The sequence below is a fragment of the Camelus dromedarius genome, chromosome 15 (genome assembly GCF_036321535.1).
Source record: "Camelus dromedarius isolate mCamDro1 chromosome 15, mCamDro1.pat, whole genome shotgun sequence".
NCBI lineage: Eukaryota > Metazoa > Chordata > Mammalia > Artiodactyla > Camelidae > Camelus > Camelus dromedarius.
The window spans coordinates 58742655-58767610 of record NC_087450.1 but is presented as its reverse complement, the minus strand read 5'-3'; the positions used below and the strand labels follow the sequence as shown (position 1 = coordinate 58767610).

At 37.3% G+C, this 24956-nt stretch overlaps 1 protein-coding gene across 7 annotated transcripts in view; it reads right to left on the bottom strand.

Annotated features, from left to right (window-relative positions):
* The window catches only part of KIDINS220 (kinase D interacting substrate 220), an 88328-nt gene that overhangs the window by 10492 nt on the left and 52880 nt on the right, over positions 1-24956 (bottom strand). For 2 of the 7 annotated variants that reach the window (XM_031466516.2, XM_031466517.2), the window contains exons 23-27: positions 12011-12189; positions 10717-10943; positions 8543-8656; positions 7708-7764; positions 1862-1894 (exon numbers count right to left, since the gene is read on the bottom strand). In XM_031466516.2, coding sequence (XP_031322376.1) covers positions 1862-1894; positions 7708-7764; positions 8543-8656; positions 10717-10943; positions 12011-12189 — 610 coding nt within the window. The remainder of the gene's footprint in view (positions 1-1861; positions 1895-7707; positions 7765-8542; positions 8657-10716; positions 10944-12010; positions 12190-24956) is intronic. The other 5 variants (XM_031466520.2, XM_031466521.2, XM_031466522.2 and 2 more) reach the window with 3 other exon arrangements.

Genomic DNA, 24956 nt, shown 5'->3' with positions numbered 1-24956 from the left:
ACCATATTGAACAGATAGTTGGGGTAGGAATTTTATGGGGAGTCTCAGTAAGTTTCCAAGTATAAGACAGTCTCAAAACAATCTGTAAATTAATGACTTGGAACATACTGCACCAAACACATTTACTTACAGTTTGTTTTTAATTAAGTGTAAATTTAAAATATGCCATATTTTACATGGTCTGAAGTTCAATTACTTTAAAAATACTAACAGCCAAACACCAGTATTTCCATAATTTAGTTTTCGTGCTTCTATACATAGTTCTGTTTCCTGCCTGGGCGAGTACAGGCAATATTCAAAGCATTAATTACCACCGTCTACTATGGAAATTTAAAATGCTTTCTATGAATTTTTAATACCCATATTTGTATTATTTTTCCCTCCCTTCCTCCCTCGTTTCCTTCCTTTTTCAGAAGTATTCAGTCATAAGAGACAAGGAAAGACTGAAGAACTGTCACAGATTAGGGAACTCTAAGGAGAAATAACAAAACACAACTGGATTGGATCCTGGACCATAAAATTGACATTAGTGGAAAAACTGGTCAGATTCAAATAAAGCATTATGCCAGTCATAATTTCTGCTCTTGAGAAATACACTACAATTAGGAAAATGTTAAACATTAAGGGAATACTATTTTTGTGCCTTTTAAGTCTAAAATTATTTTAAAGTTAAAAAACAGGGGTTTTTTTTTACACAAAAATTCTATTTCTGATTGTGCTAAAAAGGACAAGTAAAATGGACACGGAACAGATTAACTGTCTGCGTGGAGGGGGGGCAGGTGTAAAATGTTAGAGTATCTTAAAGGCAATCTGGGAACTCACATCAGAGACGTGTTAATAAAGTTACTACTCTTTTCCTTTAAAAGAAAAAACTCCACATTATTTTACTTTCACGATCCTTTAAAACTTTCACAATTTATCATTAAAAAAATATTTTGTCCCTCATTGGGGATTATGTAGAAAACATAGATTATCTCTGAATGACTTTTAGAAGCTTTATAAGACAGACGCACATATGGACCTAAGATCCCTGTAATTCCATCAAAACTATAGTCTGACTCGATTATTTAGAGTTAGGCTCTATCAAGATCAGTGGTAAATTATCAATAAATTAAAATACGTTACAATATGCCTCTTTGAATAAAGGGGAAATGGTAATTACCTGCTAGGTCTTTTCTAAAATAATCACATACAATAAAATTATTCTGAAACCAGATGAAGCATAGTAACCAAAATCATAATCTTTGGATGGACATCTCATAAAAAGGAGGAGAAAGAGTACAAAAGTGATAAGGAAAAAGCATATTCAGTAATTAAATATGTAAATTCTTAATAGAAAACTAATTGCATTACTTAGACAACATACAGAATGGTAATACTTTAAAGTTTGCCATGCATTCGTACTTGCAATTCACCTTTTACAAGTCAAGAACAGATCATTTCAGGATACATCACAATTTATTAAAATGTTTTTTCTAACACAGAAAACTGAATGTACATGTTAGTTTGTTTAAACTGTTAAATATAAACTTCAAAATACACACAAATCAGAATTCCTCCAGGTAAAGTAAAGCTACCAAAACAGATTTAAATTACTTTGATGTAACTATATGATTTTACATTGTAAGTAGATTAAAACTACACTCTGAAACATTATCATCTTTGGTAAATTTATTAAATAAGCTTAGAACTGATTAGCCAGAAATGAGAGCCATGCAAAGGCTGAAAGCAGCTATTAAAATAAACCCGAGGCACTGAAATGAGCACAGATTATGAACAGCCCAGCATGAAGCTGCCAATGATTGCTTCTAATAGTCTAAAATAAGAAAAGTGAGTAAGATTTCACTGAAAGTTTCTGTACCTGTCTCTGTTTGTTAAACCCAGAGTCACACGGCTTAAGGAAGGAATAAAACAGAATGAAGGACACGAGCTTAAAGTACACATCAAATACACGTATATAATAAGCACTTCTGTTATTCCTCTTATTTCCTGTAACTCTGAACACACCACCCCCGGAGCAACACAAAGCAAGGAGCACTCACACACTCACACTCTCACGCACACACACACAGTAGTTTAATTTCATTAACACGTGTCTGGCAATTTTAAAATTGTACTCTCAAACTTTATATTCTATCAAAAGAATAAATCATGGGCCATACATTCAACAAGAAAACCACATAAGTCAAATTTGCTACGGAAAGTCAACATTCATACTACATACAAGTTTAAAATTAATTTTTAAATATTCTGCTAAAAAACTGCAACTATTAATTGCAGACCAACTTACTACTCGAACTTCACATGATCCCTTCATAAAATAAAATATTATCTAGCCACACTAATGTTCAGAAATACACTTTTCAAATTTGGGTTTTGTGTCACTGAGCACGGACCACATAACAGATGCGCTAAAATACCATCTGAGAAGAAAGGCCGTAAGAGCTTTGCAGCTCAAGAAATCATGAATGTAACAGTGGGAAATATGTGCACACTATGAGTTAACTGTTTTACTGATGTAGGTCTTTAAACTCTAATTCAAAGCAGACACACTGCTATTAATTATTCTTCTATACCAATTAGGTCAGTTGGTAAATATTCTTAAAATAGTTAAAATAATCTAGAGATAACTGACAATACTGAGTCAAAGTTAATTCACAATATTTTTCTTTTAAAATATTCATTATCTGGAGAACTTCATGGGAACCCTGTTTTCTAGTTTACATATCAACCTCAACGTAAGTAGTTTTTTTAGAAAGTTACTATGTATATCTACGGAGACTTGAAAAAATACCAAAAAGGAATGCTAATGAAATTAGTTTACTACAAGATATCCAAAACATAAAAGAAAGCTATTGTTACCTGGTTGGAAAATGTAACCTACTCTTTAAACTAAGGGAGGAATAATAATCAGGTCAAAGTTGACACGAGGTTTAACACCACATTTAAAGGGCAATCTTTTAAAAGCCCCAAGTACAAAGTATAATTTTGTTATTTTTTAACTTTTAAGTATACTCTAGGATTTCAATGATATCATTAGTGCAGTATCACATTTCTTCCACAATATCTCAATTTAGCTGCAGTTTCTTGTTTAGGAAAAAAGTTTTCTTGGGGAGAGGGTATACAGCTTAGCGGTAGAGCACAAGCTTAGCAGTGTGCACGAGGTCCTGGGTTCAATCCCCAGCACCTCCATTAACATAAACAAATAAACAAATAAATAAATAAGCCCAATCCACCCCCCCCCGCCAAAAAGGGCCTGAAAAAATTAAAACAGAATTTTTAAAAAGTTTTCTTAAGCTGAAGCCTGACACAAAGACTTCGAAGCTGGACGTGAATATAATTTTTCACCGTATTATTAATAAAGAAAAACATGTGACTACGTTTCCAAATTGAAACAGAATAATAAAAATGCACTCCTAAAGTGCTTTAGAAACCGTGAAGGAACCTCCTGAGAGAGGTGCTGACTGCTGATGAGGAGGCCTGGTCCTATGCCTGCAGTCTGAACGGCCCTGACCCCCCCTCCCCCGGGATCTTTAACTTTCTTGTCCAGGCCTGCTCCTGAGTGACAGACAGCTGGATGTGGACAAATATTTGTCTGAAAACAGGTTACAAGTTCTAAACCTTGGGTGGAAATAAAAATGATCTACAGTTGAGTCTCATCTTTTTTTTTTTTTTTTGACTTTTCACTTGATCACGCCAGCAAACAGAGCCAGTTTAATGAAAACCAAGATCTTCCTTTTTAATACTTTAATTCGGCAATTACCATCAATTTCTAAAAGTCAAAGTGACAGTACACTGGACAGCAGGATACTTACTGATACCAGCACTGCCTCTGCAATTCCCAAGCTCCTTACAATTAAACTGTGTGCTAATTCTGTTCCTGCCTTTTCAACGCGGTAGAAGGTGATCTAAACAAAGCTATCTACGGAGGAAGCCCTGTGGCAGAGAAGGTGGAGAAAGAAGGACTCGGCAGCTCTGCAAACTCCCATGTGGCAGCCTTCAAATCCACAGGCTCCCCGAGGGCAGGATGCTCACCATTCTGTTCACCGCCACATCCGACATAATAGCGCCTCAATAAACTCTGTGAACCAGTGAAAGGCACACAGGCATCTGATGCTAAATCATTCAAGGAAGAAGAAAAGGGTAAAGAAATGCTCTATCACTCCTTCCTCTGAAAAAATGCTTTGCAATGAAACACAGGTCCCACCGTGAGCAGCATACCTCAAGTAAAAATAGACTGAATACAGTACTCGTAAGAGCAACTCTTTGAAATAACCGTTACAAAACGCCACTGAGGAGACCTGGCTTGAGACAGGCCAGGCCCTCCTCAGCGGGCCCCTCCCTGCACGGTCACAGAAGGAGCTGATGCCGCCACTTCCTAGTGGGACCTGGACTGGAGGAAGGTAAAGGCGTCAAGTAAAATTCCCCTGGAATGCTTTCAAAATTGTAAAGTATTGGGAGTATTCACATAACCTAGAAATCCTTCTAAAGCCTAGAAAACAAACTGACTGACACCTCTCGGGCCTTAGAGAAGCATCAACAGATAAAAGGAGTATCTGGACACTGAGCCGTCTCTGCTGAGAAGAGGTCATTTAACACAGAACAGTTTCAGTTTCTGAGTCTTTAAAGCTCCATGGAATCTGGCCTCTGGGGCAGTAATAACAGTAACTTAAAGTAAGAAAGCTAAGGCTGAGTGATCTTTAAATCAGACCTCGGAAGCAGGTCTGCTTTTCCCAGATGAGGAAGCTGAGCATCAGCGAGGTTACGTGGCTTCTCCAAGGCAAAGAGCCAGGGCCCATTCAACACGAAAGACCAGACGCACGACGGAGCCACGCGCAGCGGAGAAGGCAGCAGGGCACCGAGGAGCGTGCAGCGCTCCCGCTCTGCACCTGCGGCTCCCCTCCCGGGGCCTCGGGCAAGTCTCGAGCGTCCATCGGCACTGTGGCACTGGGCTAGACCATGGGTGCCAGCGCTCCCGAGGATCCTCCAGAAGGAAGGCAAGTCCAACGTGGGAGCCAGAGCTTTTACTTTTACTGGTTTTATAAACCGGAGTTCTGATTAAGACTTCATTTCTCAAACAGGCTTCTCTGCTTTGAAAGTCTGAAAACACTAGCCCTTTCTAGCTCGAATATTCTGGGGATTATATCTTGGGTCCAATGTTAATGTTTCTTTCAGTTTTACAAGATTTGGCAGATATTTTCTCTATTATAAAATTATAGGGGGAAGAGCTAGCAAAGAGGCTTACATTTTGCATCTTCACCTTTGTGAAACACTTGGACGTATAATTTATCTGATTGGTCCCTGGCTGGCCTTGGCAAGTCATGATCATCACAACATTCCTTAATGTGAGAACCCCAATTATTTTCGTCAGGATCTGCTTGACAAAGGGTTATGAGAAATTCCTCGGGACCACCTATACTGAAAAGACCATAGAGAGTCCACCAACTCTCTATGGTCTTTTTTGGAGTTGTTTTTTTTTAAACCCATTGTTCTGTGTCCATAATGACAAGACAATTTGTCCAAAAAGCTTTGTGCAGCTCTTTACTTTTCTATAAGCAGCTCTTGCCACCAAGCATTACATACAGGGGACAGCTGAGTGAGCACAGGTGACTGTGACTCAGTCCGCAGTCCTGTTATCTCAGAAATTATACAGAATTTTCTGCCACAGGACTGGAAAGCCACATGAGCTGTGAAGGGTTAAATAATTTTTATATTAGCTACTTCTGTGTTGGTTCAACTACAAAGAGCCCATGCAATGATCCCATATAGAGATCCTTCACCACATTTCCATCACTGCTTTTAATATGGCTTTGAGCTAAGTGTCTACTTGAGCTTGTCACTATGAAGTAAATTTTACACGCTACTGTCATTGTTAATTTCTTAAAAGCAAAGAAAGCTTGGGAAGCAGCTATTATTCACTAAGCAGATTACAAAACTATCTTTTAATATTAAAAGAACAGCAAGTAGTATGGTTATTTTACCAAAGGCATTAATACAATAGGAATTGCATCTTAAGAACAGCATTATTTCCCCTTCTCCAAAAACTCATTTTAAAATTTGCCTGATGCGCCTTCACTGGTCCCTGAAGTTACAGATACCTTCTCATCACAAGTGTTTGCCCACATTCTTGAGCATGGGAATAACTGCTATTTCATCACATTTCTGTCTTTAAGACCATCCAGTTTTTCACAGTGTCTGATTTTCTTCAAAAGTTTGCTGAGGAACTTTAGCTCTGATAATTGCATTGCATGCATGAATCTATGTATTAAAGGCTTTCTGCCTAAACTAAAAGTAATTCTTGCATATAGTGGCAATGTCCATGGACTGAAGATTCCCCCAACACCCAAACAGAATTATTATGGTGCATTGTGTCTGTCACTCGTGGATAAATGAAGTCACTCAAACACTTCAGCTAAAATGTTAGTGACTTAAAAAGACCCAAAAGCCCCTCAGTGAAAACACCAAAATGGTTCTCTTTCTATCTCACTAACATTACCTCAAAGAAAATTAAACTATTGCTTATTCAAATGCATGCTTTAAGTTAAAAATTATGGGTAACTAAGGATGCAGTATTTCACCAAATTAATTCTAACTGCTATGCCTCATTTCTTTAGATTAAATTGATCATGTTTACATGGGCATAACATTCTGCAAATAAATCGACAGAACTTAAAATACAAACTGGGTTCTTAAATTCCACATTGAGTGAATAACGATTTGAAGGTTCATCACATTTTAATGCATTTCTCATTAAGTACAAAGCCTTGAATAATAAATATACAAAGTGACTTCCCATAAAGGTTTGTTTTTTAAAGAAACCCACCCTAAGTTGTTGGGCGGGAAATAGTTTTAAATAATCCCCTTTACAAGTTGAACTAGCTCTGTTTATCTGGAAATTTTATTTTAATAAATACAGTTTACCCTTGAACAACACGGGTCTGAACTGTATGCGTCCACTTACACACAGATTTTTTTCGACAGTAAACACGACAGGACCGCATGACCTGCAGGTGGCTGAATGCGAAGATGTGGAACCACAGACAAGGAGGACCCACTTACCTGGAGGGCTGACTCCAAGTCACAGTCTCTATCTTAGACTGCTAGGATTTAAGGCTACTAGGAGTGTCAGCGCCCCTAACCCCTGCCCTGTTCAAGGGTCAACTGTATACAGATACAGAAAAGCAGCACTGTGGCAGCACCGTATTTACAGTGTGGGCACCGAGATTCAGCATGAGTCCCTAAGGATGCATTCCTGGTCTACACTATCTAGTTCATAGCGTCTTTTTATAGTCTCAAGGTTGATTTGGGAAATTTTCAAAAATATGCTACATGTGTGGTACCAACTAACTGCAGGCTTAAGAAAAGCAGGCAAATGTGAAAATAAAGCCCAACGTTGAAGGAACGAATACCAACTGAATGTTCCTGATGGCTGCTGGAAAAACTCCTTCCTCATTGGATGACAAAAAAAAAATCCCACCCCAAGTCACTGAAAAAGGGGAAAAGCAGGAGGAAATGGAGGGTAAAGTTAAACATTAGATCTTCAATTAATCCATGAACTATGATTATTAGTGCCCAGCTACTCCACCCCAGCCGCCCATCACACCACAGAGGCAGGGTTAGTGAACGGCTGTCACCGCAGTTAAGACAGTCGCTATGCTGCAGAAGCGGGAGGCGCTCGCGGTCCACACCACAAGACTACTCCGTTACCCTCGAGGAGCCTGTGGGTGAAGAAAGCCCCTCGGCAGCGTCCTCCTTGATAACCTCCTAGCAACACAAAACGAGAGCGTGGGTGAAAGGAGAAGGGTGAGCCAAACGAGGGTGACGAATGAGCATGGTGTTAAAATAATAATACACAACACACTGAAACCTGCGCGTGATCAGAGCTTCCCTTCAATGATTACATTTTAAAATGTAAATGACAGTTTAAGTTCTACAGCTTTTGCCTCCTAATTTAAAAAAATACATTAACTGGGAATTTCTTGTTTTAAATTGTTAAAGTAAGTGTATCATCAGGAACACCTAAAATTTTAGGCACAAATGGATTCCCTTTTGGATTAGAGTCAATAGTACATCTGAATAATTTCCTTACCCTATTTAATTAATATCTGCTACTAGATCAAAATGTTCTTCCAATATATCCTCTAATTTTTATACCATAGGGCTGGCATATATATATATATATATATATATACACACACACATATATGAATACCACATATGTATGTCCTTTAAAAAGAAATTAGAAATTAGCAGATGTAAAGGTTCAGTTTTAAAGTCTGGTAACAAACAATACATTATAGGCCAGAAACTCTGGCTGTAAATAACCCATCATTTATTCCCTGAGGCTACTAATCATTTTCCTTCCATAGATATTTACCAGAAATGAAAACAAAATACATTTTGTGTTAGTAATGGCTTATGTTTCTTAAAATTATTTATAAAATAAGTTGTGCTTTTATTACAGAAAGGAAATAAGCAAGCGTCTAATGCTGTCTATGTTTCTTATTAGATTAGTACTTTCGTTACCCTTTTTTATACTTACTAGGCCATTGCTCTGATCTCTGGGCAAATTCGTTTTTACTGATGGACGTGAGATGAGATGTTGGGAACCGCCAGGGTAACACCTTGGCGTGTAAAGGTATGGGGCAAAGAATGGCTATGGAGAAAACACGTAACAAAAGAAGGGGGTAAACAATTACAGAAATCAAAGTGTCATGAGATTTAGCAAATGAAACTAACCAATAAAAAACTACTCCAAGTTTTTAATGCAAGTGACAAAACAAAAGCAAAAAAGTCTCACTCATATTCTGTAAGATATCAACCCAAGCTTAAGACATACCATTTAAAATTTTATATTAGTGATTTAATATAAGCTTTAAAAAAAAAAAAAACAACTAAAGTTTTGTACCTTACAACTTGACACAAGAGTTTTTCTTTACATTCAACATTTTTATAGGTTTACCATGTGCCGTGTTCTAAGTGATTTACAAATAGTAACTCACCATCTCATGAAAAAAAGCTGAACAGAATCTCAACAGAATAGTATTCTTTACCAAAAAAGAATTAGCCTTAAGTAAAACCAAAAACAGTCTCAATTATATGCGAACAAAGCCCCTAGCGTGGATTCCAGGAGTCCTGGTTACTCTAAGTCCTGAAGTTTTCTTTGTATTCTATACCCTAAGTTCACTCTATCTCCTAAAGAAGCAAGCATATTTTTTAAAGGGGAGTCATTGTTTAGAGGAGACCTAGAACTGTACCGTTTATTTGTAACCAGCTTCATGTAAACAGGAGCTATCAGATTATATGGGCTAAACATAAAAGATTAAAACACATTAAATGTTATTACACCGACGTAACATCTTCCCTCACCTTTTTTACTATTGCCATTTTAAGAAACTGTTCTGCTTTTAACTTTCAGACTAAAAACTTCAAATAACCTGAGCAAAAGATAATGACTTAGATACATGAGAAAATTTTTTAGTGTTTTAAAAATAGTAAAATGCTATTAAAGCATCACATCATTGTTATTCATGTAAAAGTAGTCAACACAAGGTCTCCACCTAGATGGTATGGTAATTAAAAAAAAACAACACTTCTTGGTCTCAACACTTCAACTGCCATCTAATGATCAATGAGCCAGTTTATGTAAAACTACAGCAGATTTTAAGACCGATAAATAAAACGCTGCAATTTCACACCGCCTACCACTCAGGTAAAGCTCACAAGGATGACATGCGCTATAGTGCTATTGCTCCAACTTTTTCTCCTTCTCTGAGTAAAAGAAGGGAATAACACTCATAGGCTCTCTATAAATGATACACTAATTACATATATGGCCAGCATTTCTCAAAACCTGAAAATTTAACTTCTAGAATTCCTTCTTTGCCATGTTTATTCTAAATTTCTCTAGCTTCCTAGCTCATATGAAATTTATTTAGGCATGTAGTTGGCTTCTGTGAATACTAGCCCCTGTGTTTTCTCTAAAGAGGGAAAATAACAAAAATAAAGAAGTTGCAATGGATCTTAGAGTACAGTTCCAGAAAGTATAACACTAGGGGCGATGCTCCATTTTCCTACAGGGAATATAGGAAATATTAGTATTTGAGACCATTAAAATGAGGATAACTTTATAGGGTCTGAATACCACTGATAATTGCACTCTCACCTTTTGCAGTAGAAAATTATCACATTTATACTAAGTAAGTAATCATACACGACTGAAGATAACTCGAAATAAAACTCTACAGTGCCATGATTTGGAAATAACATCTGAGTCCTACAAGCAGTATTTTCCATCATTATCTCACATTTAAAAGCTGTAACACATTTTATACACAGGCTGAACTACTGCAGAAAATCATCATTGTTTTAAATGCCAATATAAATTAACAGATGGAGCGTTTGTTTATAAACAAATAGAAAAACAGATCCCTTTGAAGACAGGATAGTCACTGCTGACCCTGAAGAGCTCTCTTCCTTATCAGACAATAAATAAAAGCAAAAAAAACTCTAATATTCAGACTCAACTAAGATCTAGAACCTGTTAAAATTTAAACATTTCCTGATTTTGAAAATATCCTATTACATTCAAACTTAACACGTTTTACCTTTTAAAACTAAGGCACAGTTTCAAAATAGTAACAGGCTCCCTAAGCACAACACTTCGGTATCTCCCCGCACAAAGGTGTTCAGAGTGAGCCCCCAGCACCTCCTTACCCTGTTGTAGAACGGGTGCTGGGGCCCCGTCATGCCGCTGTAGTAGCTGCTGGGAGGCTGTGGAGACACAACCCCACCTCCAAACGGCCCATTGAAGGAAGCGGAGGAGGAACAGACGGACGGAGGCTGGCTGTAGCCCGACGGTGGCCGAGGCGGGGCTTCGTGTAAAGGCAGCGCGGGGTAGGCAAGTCCTCCGATGCTGATCTGGTCTCTCGCAGCGCGAACATCTGAAAGATTAAACGATACCGCAGAAGGCAAAAGAAAACAGAACATTAGTAGTTAGTCCCACTGCCACCTCCTCCTTTAGTTATCAGATAGAAACATGACTTTATCGCTCTTGCCAGGGATTCCAACTGGCTTAAAGCAGCAGACAGGAAATCCTGATGCTCCACTGACATTCTGGGAAGAGAAGCTCAACTATTTTACATACAAGCTTTTGCACCATTTAAGTCACCAACATCTGGATTCTTCTCTTCAGTTACCAGAACTATAATTTTTTCTGACTTTTGAAGGTAGCTGTTCGTTTGTACTATTCTAACAATTCTTATGATTTGTAAGGCCTTGCTAATTACGAATAATTCACACTTGTGCAGTAAATGTCATGTCAGCTAGGACTAGGGGTTTGTAAACTACAGGAACAACAAACAACTCCACAGCCACAAAATACACCTCTGACAACAGCTTTGTAACAGGTACCTGAAAAATGTATGTAGGAGTATAAAGCTCTCTCTTCCTAATTCCTGGAAAACTCAAAGGTGGGTGAGCAGCACCTGAATCATACGAAAGCTAGTATGTTTCAATAAAGGATTTGTGCGTGTTCATGGGCATACAGCAGTGACTCAAGAACAACTTAAATTATCCCAAAAACTTCATGTCACTAACCTCAAGTTCCAGTCCACAGATTTAAGCTAAAATTTTTAAAGTAATAGTAATTTTCTTACTCCTCTGGACAGAGATCCCTATTAAAGACAGAAGACTGGTGACAGAAAAATTACAAGGGACTGACATCTTCAAGTGGGGACTGGATGTTAAAAGGAGTCTGATTCCAAAGACGGTTCCGGGGTAGGCTGGGAAATACACTAAAGTCAATTTAACAAATAATGTTTTCCTACTGTTCCCAAAAGGAAGTCAAGACTGCCTAGCCCCAGTTTCATTAATTCTCCTATGCAGTGCCTGATTCAGTATTTCTTAGTTTTTCAAGGAACAGGAGAAACTTATATAATAGCTAGGTTAGAAACAGGAAAATTCTTTAGTACTTTAGAGAAGAAAAATCCAATTTATTACCAACACCCACCTGCAATAATTTCCCGTAGTTTGGGGTCCAGATTTACAGTGCATGGCAAAAAGGTTTTTACATCTCGAGCCACAAGAACTGGAGTCCTTGAAGACAAAAACACTTCAAAATTTCTTATATCTCCATCTATTTCAAGCAGTGGCTCGACATCTTTAGTTGTTGGAATATTCTTTGATATTCTTCAAATAAGAAACAAATGAAAATGGTCATTAATGTCACTATTAAAAAGGCAAGTTCTGCATGTAACTTAAAAATCGTTATTTATAAAGATAAGTAACACATGATAACGCCTTGCTCTCATAATGTTTTTTAACGAAAAGAAAAAAGAATAAAGTCAGTGGTATAGTTACAAAATTACTAAGGGGTTAAGTCTGAGGTAGAATTACACTGCCTTTAACCAAAGGTAGGACGTGGGCTCGGGAACCAGCGGAAGGGAAGTAACGCATGTCATACGCTAATGGTTACCTCTCAGTGGAGATTAAATGAGTCGTCATTTTACACATGTGAACAGTCCCCTCAGACACATGCAACAGCCTGCCTAAGTCACATGACTGACTGAATCCAAACTCCATGTTTATTCTAAAATACTATGGTTCTTGAATCTGAATCCAAACTCCATGTTTATTCTAAAATACTATGGTTCTTGCCGTTACAAAGAAAAGAATAAAGAATAATTTTTAAATAAATCACTTAAACTATAAAAAAAGCACAGATTTTTCCTTTCTTATAAAAGGTTTTATTTCCTACTGTAAAAGTAATCTATAGTTACTATTTAAGCATATATACATATGACAGAGACATACAGAAAAAGTGGGAAAAAGCACTTAATTCCACCACCCAGACACAACAGTAACTAATATAGTGTCACTTAGTCTATTTTTTATTATGCAGAATTTTTTACACAGTTGAATTTATATATGGAAATGATTTTGTATCAGGCAGAGGTCTTAAATGCAAAAACAAGTGATATTCACTGAAAACTTACTTAGTAAACACTTCTATATTGAACTGCCTGAAACTGCCATTTTTATAGGTCAAAATGGTCAAATATTGACAACTCCATAGGGTTCAACCTACTACATGCCAGGCCATGGGCCGATCTGAGGCAGTAAATAAAAATACATCACAGAGAGATAAAGGAATGGAAAATGCCGAAGAGAACTTAAAAGACAAGGAGATGGATAAGAACACTGGAATTACCCAAATATCCACTAACAACCCACATATCCACTAACAATGAAGAGAAAAGTGACTTGTGGTACCCTTCTTCAATAAAAAGGAATGAACTTACTGATACACACAACATGGATAAACCTCATAATAAATTATGTTGAGTGAAAGAATATAGCAAATGAAGAGTACACAGTTGTATTTTTCCATTTACATAAAACTAGAAAATGTAAACCGATCTATAGTGACAAAAAGAGGATAAGGGGTGCCTGTGCAGTTAGGGATGTGGGGGTGAAAAGCGACGGGGAGAGATTTCAAAGGAATAGATGGAAACTTCTGGAAGTGACAGATAAGCCTGCTCTCCTGCAGGTGGTGATGATTTGGTGGATGTGTGTATATGTTTGTATGTATGTATGTATGTGTGTGTATATATATATATATATATATATATATATATATACTTCAGGAATTGTACAATTTAAAGCTCATAAAGCTGTCTAAAAATCACTATGAATTTGGAGGCATCTTGAAAACACTCTATTCCCAATTAGTCAAGGAAATTAATTGTGAGATTTTACTGAGTCTAGTTTTAGAGAAGCAGTTAAGATTTTCATGCCCTTCAAAAAAGTGAAGTGGGATCTTACTCTAATGTTAGTTATTACAGTTACATTGTTTCTCTGGGACTAGCACTTCACTACTCAGGCCCAGTACTTGGCTAGAAGCCATTTATTAAAAGCCATCTAAGGGCAAATCCAGAGAACAAAATCAGCAGACGAGAAAAGAACAGGGTGCTGGTGAGACAACAGAGACAGAAATTTTGTCTGAAATGAGTTTCAGGAAGTCCCTCTTACGGACATATGCACACAGAAAGTCCTCTGAAATGGAATTACTTCTTAATGCATTAAACTGGCATTCAAACTGATTATTAAATATATTTAAAATGAAGTGGAAAACTTGGAGAACGGTTTCACAGAATCATCTGCAAAACTGGCCAAAATATCAGAGCTTAAATAGTTAAAAAGGTAGTTCATCTATTTCAGGAGTTTAAATAAAACACTAAGAAGAGAAGCTAAAAAGATTTAGATAAAAACACACAGCTGACAAGTCACATGAAACAAATTAACTGAATTTTAATGCCAGCTCTGCTTAAGCTTGAATGTGAACAGTGTTCTCAATATGACGAACAATAGTGCTGTTCACAAGCCAACAGTCTACTGCTGGTTTCCAGATTGAAGTCTCTATTCTAACCTTCTGAGCTCAATACACTAAACTCTTCTACTGAAAGAGATATTTATGTAAATGATAATCTTTTGGCAGTGGGCCACCAGAATCATATGTGCCTTTATTTTTCAGATAGTTTTCCAAAGGTTAGTATTTAAAGAATTTAAGTAACTTCACTTTTCAATTAAGAGTGAATTTAAATTTCCAGTATTATGAGTCATGTGAATTAAAGTTGCCAGCAGTTAAATGGCCCAAAGAAAGCATTATAAAACCTCAGGCACCAGTGACCTCCCAGCAAGCTGAATGCAATTTCTTTCTATGCTACCAATCTAGCACCACTTGTCAATGCCAACATCAATGTAAGTTAAAAGCATTTTGATTATAAATGACAGTGGTTTATAGAAAGTCCATATTAATTCCTTGGCAGAAATTACATAAGTCGTTCATATCACTTCCATTCAAAATAGGGTTTTAAATTACAAGGAAAAAAAAATCTATTTTAAATCAAAATATAAACAGGTTCTAGGAGCGTAATTTATGAAGAAGGCATTATTTACCACACTTTGTCTAAAAGTAGCTGTCTAATAATGTCATTTAATCTAACAGGTTAAAAATTAAAATAAATTTTCTTTAAAAAGGGAAAACTTAACTGCCTCAGAAGTTTATTACTTTGAAACACATTTCACTTCTAGTAGACTCTCAAACACTTTCTAATAGTAAGTGCCCATTTGTTAAATACTCTCTCTGCACAGAGCACTTCTGAGATCTTGGAAGACAGATGGAACACACAGACAGAAACAGCCACTCAGCATTGTTAGCCAAAGAGTCAGAAACAAAAGATAAAATGAAATCCATCGGTAAGTCCACTACTATCTGTGGACAAACAAAAACCCTGGGCACCTTAGGAGCTAACCACTCTCTCCCTGTCTGTCTTAGCCCGGTTAATTCCTACTCATCCTTTGTCTCTCAACTCAGCGCCCCCTCTTCAGAGAAGGCTTCTGTGAAACCACACTGCATTCCTCTATTACAAGGCCTCCGAGCTCAGATGCTTTCCTGGATACTCATTTCACGATTAGAATGTAACATTATTCATTAGTGGAATTACTTTATTAATGTCTATCTCCCCCTCTCGATGGTAAATGCCATTAAAGCTGAAAACAAGTTTGGTTTTGTTCACCATTGTATCTCCAGTGCCTAGTGCAGAATGCTGTCACATCACTTTTGCTTAATAAATATTTGTAGAACGAATAAGCTACACAAAAAGTATTTTTCCCAAAGAATCCTATTTTTTAAAAATAATTTTCACTTTAATTATCCTTTCTGATACTGGAAAAAACCTTGGTACACTTATCAAAGCTCACCTGGCCGTAGATGCATGGGTTTACTTCTGGACTCTCAACTCTGCTCCATTGGTCTATATGTCTACCCTTATGCCAAGGCCACAGTGTTTTGATTACTGTAGCTTTGTAATAAGTTTTAAAATTGAGAAGTGAGAGTCCTCCAACTTTATTCTTCTTTTTAAAGATCGTTTTGGCTATTTGGAGTCCCTTGCAATTGTGTATAAATTTCAGAATTAGGTTCCTGTTTCCAAAAAATAGACTATTGGAAAGTTCATAGGGATTGCACACAATCTGCAGATCACTTTGAGTAATACTGACATCTTAATATTTAGTCTTCCTATCCATGAACATGGGCTATCTTTCTATTTATTTAGAACTTCTGTAATTTAGGAAGGTTTTGTAGTTTTCAGGGTATAAGTCTTTACCTCATTGGTTAAATTTATTCCTGGATATTTTATTCTTTTAGATACTACAGTGAGTAGAATTGCTTTCTTAATTTACTTTCAGATTGTTCACTGCGGATGTATAGAAACTCAACTGATTTTTGTGTGTTGATCTGCACCCTGAAGCTTTGCTGAATTTATCAGTTCTAGTAGCTTTCTTGCAAAATATCTGGGGATTTTCTACATACACGATCATGTCATTTGTGATTAGAGACAGTTTCACTTCCTCATTCCAACTGGATCCACTTATTTCTGTTTCTTGTCTAATTGCACTGGCTGGAACTTCCAGGATAATGTTGAGTAACAGTAGCAAAAGCAGGTGTCTTAGTCAACTCAGACTGCTATAACAGAATACCACAGACTGGGACTTAAACAACATTTATTTCTCACAGTTCTTTGAGTCTGGAAGTCTGAGACTAGGGTGTCAGCATGATCAGGTTCTGATGAGAACCCTCTCTCTGGTAGCAGCTAGCACTCCGGTCCTTTTTATAAAGACACTAAGCCCACCATAAGGACTCAACCCTCATGATCTCATCTAAATCAACTTACCCCCTAAAGGGTAAGTAGAATACTATTACTATAAATGCTATTACTTTGGGGGATAGGGTTTCAACATGTGAATTTAGTGGGGAACACATTCAGTCCATAGCAGCAGGCATCCTCGTCTTGCTCCTGTCTTTAGAGAGGAAGCTTGCTGTCTTTCACCATCGAGAATGTTAGCTGTGGGTTCTTCCGTAAATGCCCTTTTACCATGTTGAGTAAGTTCCCATCTCCTCCCAGTTTTCTGCCTGTTTTTAACTATAAAAGGATGCTGCATTTTGTCAGATGCCTTTTGTGCATCCTTTAGAGTACTCTCCTGCAATCGTTTTTATTTCTGTAAGATTGGTGGTAATATCCACATTTACTGATTTTAGTTATTTGTGTCTTTTTTTTTCCTCTGTCAGTCTGCGAAAGGTTTGTCAATTTTGTTGATCTTTGCAAAGAAACAACTTTTGGTGTCATCGATTCTCACTTATTTTTCTATTTTACTTATTTCCACTCTAATTTCCACTTCATTTCTTTCCACTAGCTTTGACATTTTTTTAATTTGTTCCTCTTTTTCTGGTTCCTCAAGGTATAAAGTCACATTATTAATTTAAGATTTTTTTCCTTTTTTAATATAAGTATTTACAGCTATAAATTTTCCTGAGTGCTGACTTTGCTGCGTCCCATAAGTTTTAATCACCCCTAAGATTCTTATAAAAAGCACCTTGAAAATGATTCCATGAGTCACCTTTCATATTACGTTGGAGAGAACATTAGCCTAGGGGTCAGCAAGTGTCTTTCCTTGCTACAGCTAAAGTAACAAAAGTAATAAAGGAATTAAAAGCTAAAACTGTCCATATGCAGAAGCTGTGCTGAGTGCAAAACAACACTCAATGGAGCAAAGAACTTGTTAAAAAGAAAACAGACTGAAATAAAGCGTTTCCTCCATCTTCATGTATATATTTAAATTCCTTCCTTTTAAAAAAATCCAGATCAGCACTTCTCTGTTCACAAAATTATGCAAGCAAGTGCACTGCTCCACCCTACGTGCTGCGCACAGAGACCAGCAGCCAGTCAGAACATCGCCATAGCAACTCAGGACTGGAGCTGGGTGCCAGGACTGAGTTCAAGGAGCAGCACCCAACACTTCAACTGCTATAAAAAAAAAAAATGTGAGCAACTGTGAGATTATATTGGTGATTCACCTAAAAAGCAAAGTTCTCAATTAAACTTTGAAGTTTCTGGATCAGATTCACTGAAAATATCCTGCCATTGCAAGGCGAGTTTAAAAAATGGTTAACATTTGCATCTGCTTACGATTTAGAATTTCCTTGATTCTACATTACTATAACCAAGTGCAGAAAAAACAGAGGTTTAAACTAATGTAAGACTTCAACAATCATCCACGTACCGCAATTTTAATATTCTTCAGAACAGCTTATTTTCCTAACTGAATTTATCAGGAAATGTTATAATTTGAGTCAATTAATTGCACTCATTCTGCTTTATTTATGGGGATTCTGCATAAGATTGAATTTGCAAAAAGGTTTCAACTGGGGGGAGCCTGAAAAACAGTGTTTTACAGCATGATGCCTACCCCCCTTATTCCTATGAAAGTGAGCAGACAACAGCAATTCAGATGACGAATTTCAAGCCACAGTAACAGAGAAAAGTTAAGAGGCTAATGAGACAGGCAAAATATTTACAAGAGACTTGATATGAAAATAGTATCTCTCATCAAAAAGCAAAGCCCAGTGTTCTACATCAAGAGTTTATACTGTGATATTTTAAAATATTCCAGCAAAAGTATAAAAAATCCAAATTTCGTAGCTGTTTGAGGAACACAAGCAACGCAGTGAAGTTTTAGCAAGTGGTGAGATGTTCACATTGGCTTTAAGAAATCTCAAGAAGTGTTGCACTAATCATACAAAGGAAGAAAATGTTTTGCAATAAAACTGAGTAACAAGCAGAGAATGGAGGCTCTGAACTCAAAGTCTGACTATAAATATGCCTAAGATTAAAGCAAAACTTTTACTATACAAATTAACTTACAGGTTTAATGTTGAATCAGCACAGAACCCAAGATCTACGATGTGTAGGACTTAAGTATTTTAAAATAAAAACATAGATATAAACATAAATTTTGTAAGGAGATCAATTTAAAAAAAAATCCTCTCCCTTCATATCTATGTTTTTCTTAACAGTTAATTTAAAAGAACTTTAGGAGAAAAAAGTACTACACTAAATCTAATAAAAACTATACATACAATCAGATAACCATTCATTCGTTTATGATCATGATTTTCTGTGCTTATAAATGTCTTGTGAAGCCACTCTTTAAAAAATAGGGATGAAAGCTGAACGTTAGAGTTTAAAACAATCCTAAACTCAGTGTTTTCCTTGTTTTTCTGCCACGGAAAAGGGAAAGCAAAATGCATTTGCTCTTATTTCTTGGCGGACCGCGCTAACAATGCTTCTGGTGAAATACTCCCCCCTTGTGGACTTCTCGGGCACTGCAAGCAGAAGCCACTTAGCGGTTTTACATCCTCTCACCATCTCTTGGCATTTCAATTAGCTGGCGTTTGTATTACACATTACTTTTGTTTATTCTCATATTTTGAAGTCTTAAAACATTTAATTTGAAATTCTGAAATCACAAACCTCTGTCAAAAAAATAATTTCAGGGGAAAAACTGATCTCTACCTGATCTTTAATGTAGCATGTTTAATTTTTTGGCAAATTTGAATGATTCATTTATCATATTTGGTTTTTTAATGTAAATATTCATAATACTCTTACTGTATTATAAAATAAACTGTAAACCTACATAGGTAATAATAATTTTTGTTTTAGATACTAAAATACATTTTAGAAAAACTGATTTTGCTAATACTGTTTTCAAATTGCCTTGGTTAATATATCTGAGTCTTTCATGCTGAAGTTAGAAACACACAACTTTGGAACATTTAAAATTCTTTCTTTGTTTATTAGTATAAAATACTGAATATGGCATTTTAAGTTGAAATGAGAAAATATTTTAAAAATCAATTTTATCCTATTGAAAGCAAAAGAAAAGCTATTGAAAAAGCTATCAAGAAAAAAATTACAGCCACTTAGTATAATAAAAATGGTATAAAAGCTTAAACACACAGATGCACCAGCTGTTAAAGTGCTAAATATCACAAATGATTTTTTCAAGTTTTCCCTACAAAACCTACTGCAGTTAGTAGACACAATTAGAACTAAAAAAAGCATTGATCTGGGGTTTCACATAAGCTGGTAATAAGTCTGCATTTTTTTTTAATGAAAAGATAAATTCCATCCTCTGGAAAAATTGCTATCTGCTATAAAACTCCCATTGATACATAATAAATGATTCAAAATATTCATTTGAAAATGAATAAAATATATCTGAAAATAAAAGTCAAATCACTTTAGCTCTGCATTTCTAACATCTCAGACCCACAGTCTAGCTCTGTAGTTGCAGACTGCCTCCTGGCTTCCAGAAGCAGGCCTGGGGCGGCTCCAACAGCCACAGCTGTGTGATCTTAGGTAACTCCCACTCTCTGCCTCCCGAGTGGTGAGTGTTAAGTGAAATAACCTAGGTAAGTCCAATGTGTGGCACAGATCAAGGGCTGGAGTAATACTAGCTAATGCTTGTATTAGCATGTGCTCAGCGCATAATAGACTCTACATTTGCTTAATGAATGAATATAATCAAAATGTTTAGCATAATAAAAATGGAGTTCAGTTAAGCCCCAGAGCCTTTTGAAACAACACTGCTAATGACTAGAAACTAAAGTGGGAGGGACCTGTCTAAAAGTGGGCCGATTAGACGCAACTCCAAACCACGGCATTCATAAAATGACTGTATAAGTGAGAAACCTTAGAAACGCAGCTGAACTCAAAGTTATAGGGAAACGCCTACAAAAACATCGCTTTGATTTTACTATCACCTGACAAAAGGCAGAAACTACTAGGTGTTACTTGAAATATGTAATCACCATTCAATCTTTGTGTCTTACTATGTGCCTTACCCAGGGACCTACGGGCATAATAACAACGAATGTTTAACTACGTTTAGAACCAAAGAAGGAAGCGTCTGTGTGGATAGTATTCTTCTCAAGATAAAGTGGGCACAGCTCAGTGGTAGAGCACGTGCTTAGCATGCACAAGGTCCTGGGTTCAATCCCCAGTACCTCCTCTATAAGTAAAGAAAGAAACCAAATTACCCCCCCCCAAATTCCAAAATAAATAAATAGGAAAACAAATATATGTATGTATATGCATGACTGGGACATTGTACTTTATACCAGAAATTGACACGTTGTAACTGACTATACTTCAATTAAAAAAAAGAAAAGATTAAATGCAGCTCTCCACTTACCACTTCCCCCCCAAACCATGCTTTCCTCAATGCAAACGTCATCATCATATTTCTTTATTCTTTCAGAAATACCCACTACTGCCTACTCCATGCCAAGAATGTCTAGAGGCAAGGCATTCAGCAAGGTTTAAGGAAGTTACATTTCGTAGAGTTAACGGTCTAGTTCAGGAAACAAATACTAAAGAAATTGCAATGCACATCTTTATAAAAGGGAAGTGTAACTTTGGGAAGTGTCATGAAGTAACATACCAGTCCACAATGAACGCATCTAATAACACCCTGGAGGCTGGGGTGGGGCTGGTTAGAAGAAGCTTCCTGACGCAGTGACAATTAAGGTGAGATCAGGAGACTAAGGTGGGAGAGGGGAGGATGGGGCAGAGACATAGGGTGGAAAGGGAAAAGGCAAGAGGGAGGAGGCAAGAGAAGGGGCTGGAAAGCCACACTAAGGCTGTTGGGATCTGCAGGTAAACCTGATTCCTGTAGAGAGAATTCTGACCAAGTATTTTTCATCATCCTGGAGCCCAACCTGGAATGCATGACCATCGTTCTCATCTTGCACGTCCCGTAAATCAAATTCAGTATTTCTCTACAAGCAAGCCTCTGGTTGCTCTCTCTGTACCTGTCAGTTCTTCATTCCGTGGAACCCACTTTTTACTCCCTCTCAAGCAGGGGTTGAAATTGGGGGCGGGGGGGGAACAGGCCATGCAGCTGGGAAGTCCAAAGGAAAAAAATGCAATTGGAAAAATGATCCAAAATGTAAGCTTATAAATCCATCATTTTATTAGAAAATAAGGAATCAAATGATGGTAAGAAACATGAAACTATCCCAACAGGAGAGACATGCAGGGAGAGGAGTCACATAAACCCTGGCGGATGTTGAGAATAACTACTTGGTTTCTGTCAGACGCTGCAGCAAGGCTGCAGGCGACCCTCCCACCCCGCTTTCCCACGTCCAGGCAGGGTCACTATGTGCCACGCTCCACCACTCCAGTTCATCTTGACCGAGGGGTCACCATCTACTTTCACCACAACTTCTCATTTACCCTGATTTTTCTACCCAGTTTCATTCCTACCCTCTTCCCAGCACAGGACTCTCAAAATACACGCCCTTAGGTCAGCGGGGATCCCGAACTCGGGCCAAGCTGCACAGACATGACCAAGAGGCACCTGAGAGCAGACGCAGCGGATCACCACCTTACTCAGGGCAGAAGCCGAAGTCCTCTCAATGGTCCTCCTAAAGCTGTCCGGGGCCCACCCCCCGGCCTCCCTGACCTCACCTCCCACCCCTCCCCGCCGCGGAACCCCTTCTGGCCACCCCGGACCCCTCCTTGCTGCTGTTCCCCAAACACTCCAGGCACCCGCTGGCCCCAGGGCCTGTGTCCAAACGGGTCCTGCTGCCTAGAAATGCTTCCCCAGAATCCTCCTTGGCTAATTCTCTCTCCTCCCTCAAGCCTTTGCTCGGCACTTCCCCCCTCAAGGAGGCCTCTCCTGAGCCTCCTGCGTGATGTGGGTCCTGCACACTCCTCGTCCCCAGACTCTGTTCTGTTTTATTTTCCCATAGCTCGTGTCACCTTTGAACAAGCTGCGGACGTGTGCATCACAGACACTGTTCATCACCCACACCTCCCTGCTGGAGTCAGCCCCCCGGCGTAGGATCTATGTCTGCTTTGTTCACGTACCCAAGCTCCTCCAGTGGCGCCTGGTCCATCGTGAGCGCTCAGTAACTGTTTTCTGAATAAATGAAAAAACTCTAAGCTTTCTCCCATGAATTTCTCTCACACCTTTGGGTGTTGCTATGACTCTGGCAGCAACAATAAAACAAACAAGTAGCAAAATATCTAAATAGATAAACTCAAAATCAAATATATCTAGGTTATCCCATTTCATTTTTTTTGTCTCCAAACAACAAAAGTAGGTGTGATTTGCAGGTATACCGAAATAGACTAAACAGTTCTGCCCTTCACCTTTATTTATCTTCAGGAACCTGAATTTTCCAATTATTTTCCACAAAGACAATGGATCAAAATACACAATGCACAATAAGAAATGCATATTCGTCAACATTACATCTGTTTACAGGCGTCTTTGAAAGCTTAATCTTCACATAACCTGGCAAATATATCATTTATTTTATCCAGTCAAAATGTGATTTCTATTTTAGATTATATTTTCTTTTTGTCCAACACATACCTGCTTAGTTTCCTCTCCTATATGGGGAAATATTTCACGATCTTACAAAGAATTCAATCAGAGTATTTTCAAAAAAGATAAAGATATTAATAAAGTACTGAACCCCTTAATAAAGTATTTATATTATATGCATACATTAAGGGCAGGTGTGTTTGGGGAGTAGTGATGGAAACGATAATTACACACAAGACAGTAATGTGATCATTGTGGATCAGTGACAACGCCCACACCCACAGAGAAGTCACATCAATACCAAGAAGACATGGGGGGGGGTGGGAAGGGACAGACTGGGATTTCAAAATGTAGAGCAGATAAACAAGATTATACTGTATAGCACAGGGAAATATATACAAGATCTTGTGGTAGCTCATAGCGAAAAAAAATGTGACAATGAATATATGTACATTCATGTAAAACTGAAAAATTGTGCTCTCCACTGGAATTTGACACAACATTGTGAAATGACTATAACCCAGTAAAAAAAAAAGTTTAAAAAAAAATACCAAGAAGGCATGGAATGTCGTTAAGATTCTAAACTATCTATAAAAAGTCCTAAAACAGCAGGCACGAACCAGCATTTGGAATAAATATGTATACTATCTTAAAACCTAAATTAAGAAAAAAATCATCAGTACAAAGGATGTACTTTGAACTACAGAGGAGTTAAGACAACTTCTTTGCAAATCTAAACTAACTAGCATCCAATTTTTATGCTATTCCAATTCATAACTTAAGTCCAGTGCACAAGAAACACACCTACACATGATCTGGGCCACAAGATGGGGTGGGAAGGGGGACGGATAATCACCCAAAACCTGAAGGAAAGCAGATGGCGGTCAGTGAAAGCTAAGAGGCAGGAGATAACCAGAAGTCATCAAATAAGGCTTACGAAAACTTGGGCTGAATATCAGGAAGAAATAGATGACGTTTTATTATGAAAAATGTCTTAATTAAGAAGTACTACTACTTGAATAATTTACAGATATTAAATTTAGGATGTTATAAATTAGATGTCTATAGTGTATATTCTGCAATTGGCTATTTCAGTGAAATGGAAAATGACTACCATTCTGAGACTCTCTCAAGACTTATTCAATTGTTTTAAAAAATCAAAACAAAGTATGACATTATCCTTATCACAAAACTATTCTGACTGTATCATCCTGAGTAAAAGATTGCTTGAGCAGTGTCAAAACAGAAATTTGAAATATTATCTTCATTAAAACTTTTAACTTGATCTTTTAAAAACCTCTATTATTGCCTAAAATGCTTACTGAAAAATAGAGAAATAAAGTTCTGTACTAAAATATCTCAGTGGTGTCTAAAACTCTGTAATACAAGTAGACAGAAAATCTTTATCTACAGTTTTTATTTTACTCTCTTTCTTCTTACTAAATGTATGTTAACAAAAAAACCCTCAAATGATCAAGACAAAAGCTTTTAGCTCAACACATAATTGCAAGAAAATTACAATAATTGTACCAATTAAAATAATCTTGAATGAACAGTATGTCATCTTAATGTTCCAATGGTTTATAGAGGGATCTACTTAATTAGCCAAAATTGCTTTCCAGTGTTAGTATCAAATGTCATTTGTTAAAAGTTGAACAATTTAGAAAATAATTTAACAAAGCAATTTTACCAAACACCAAGAACCAACATTTTCTTTT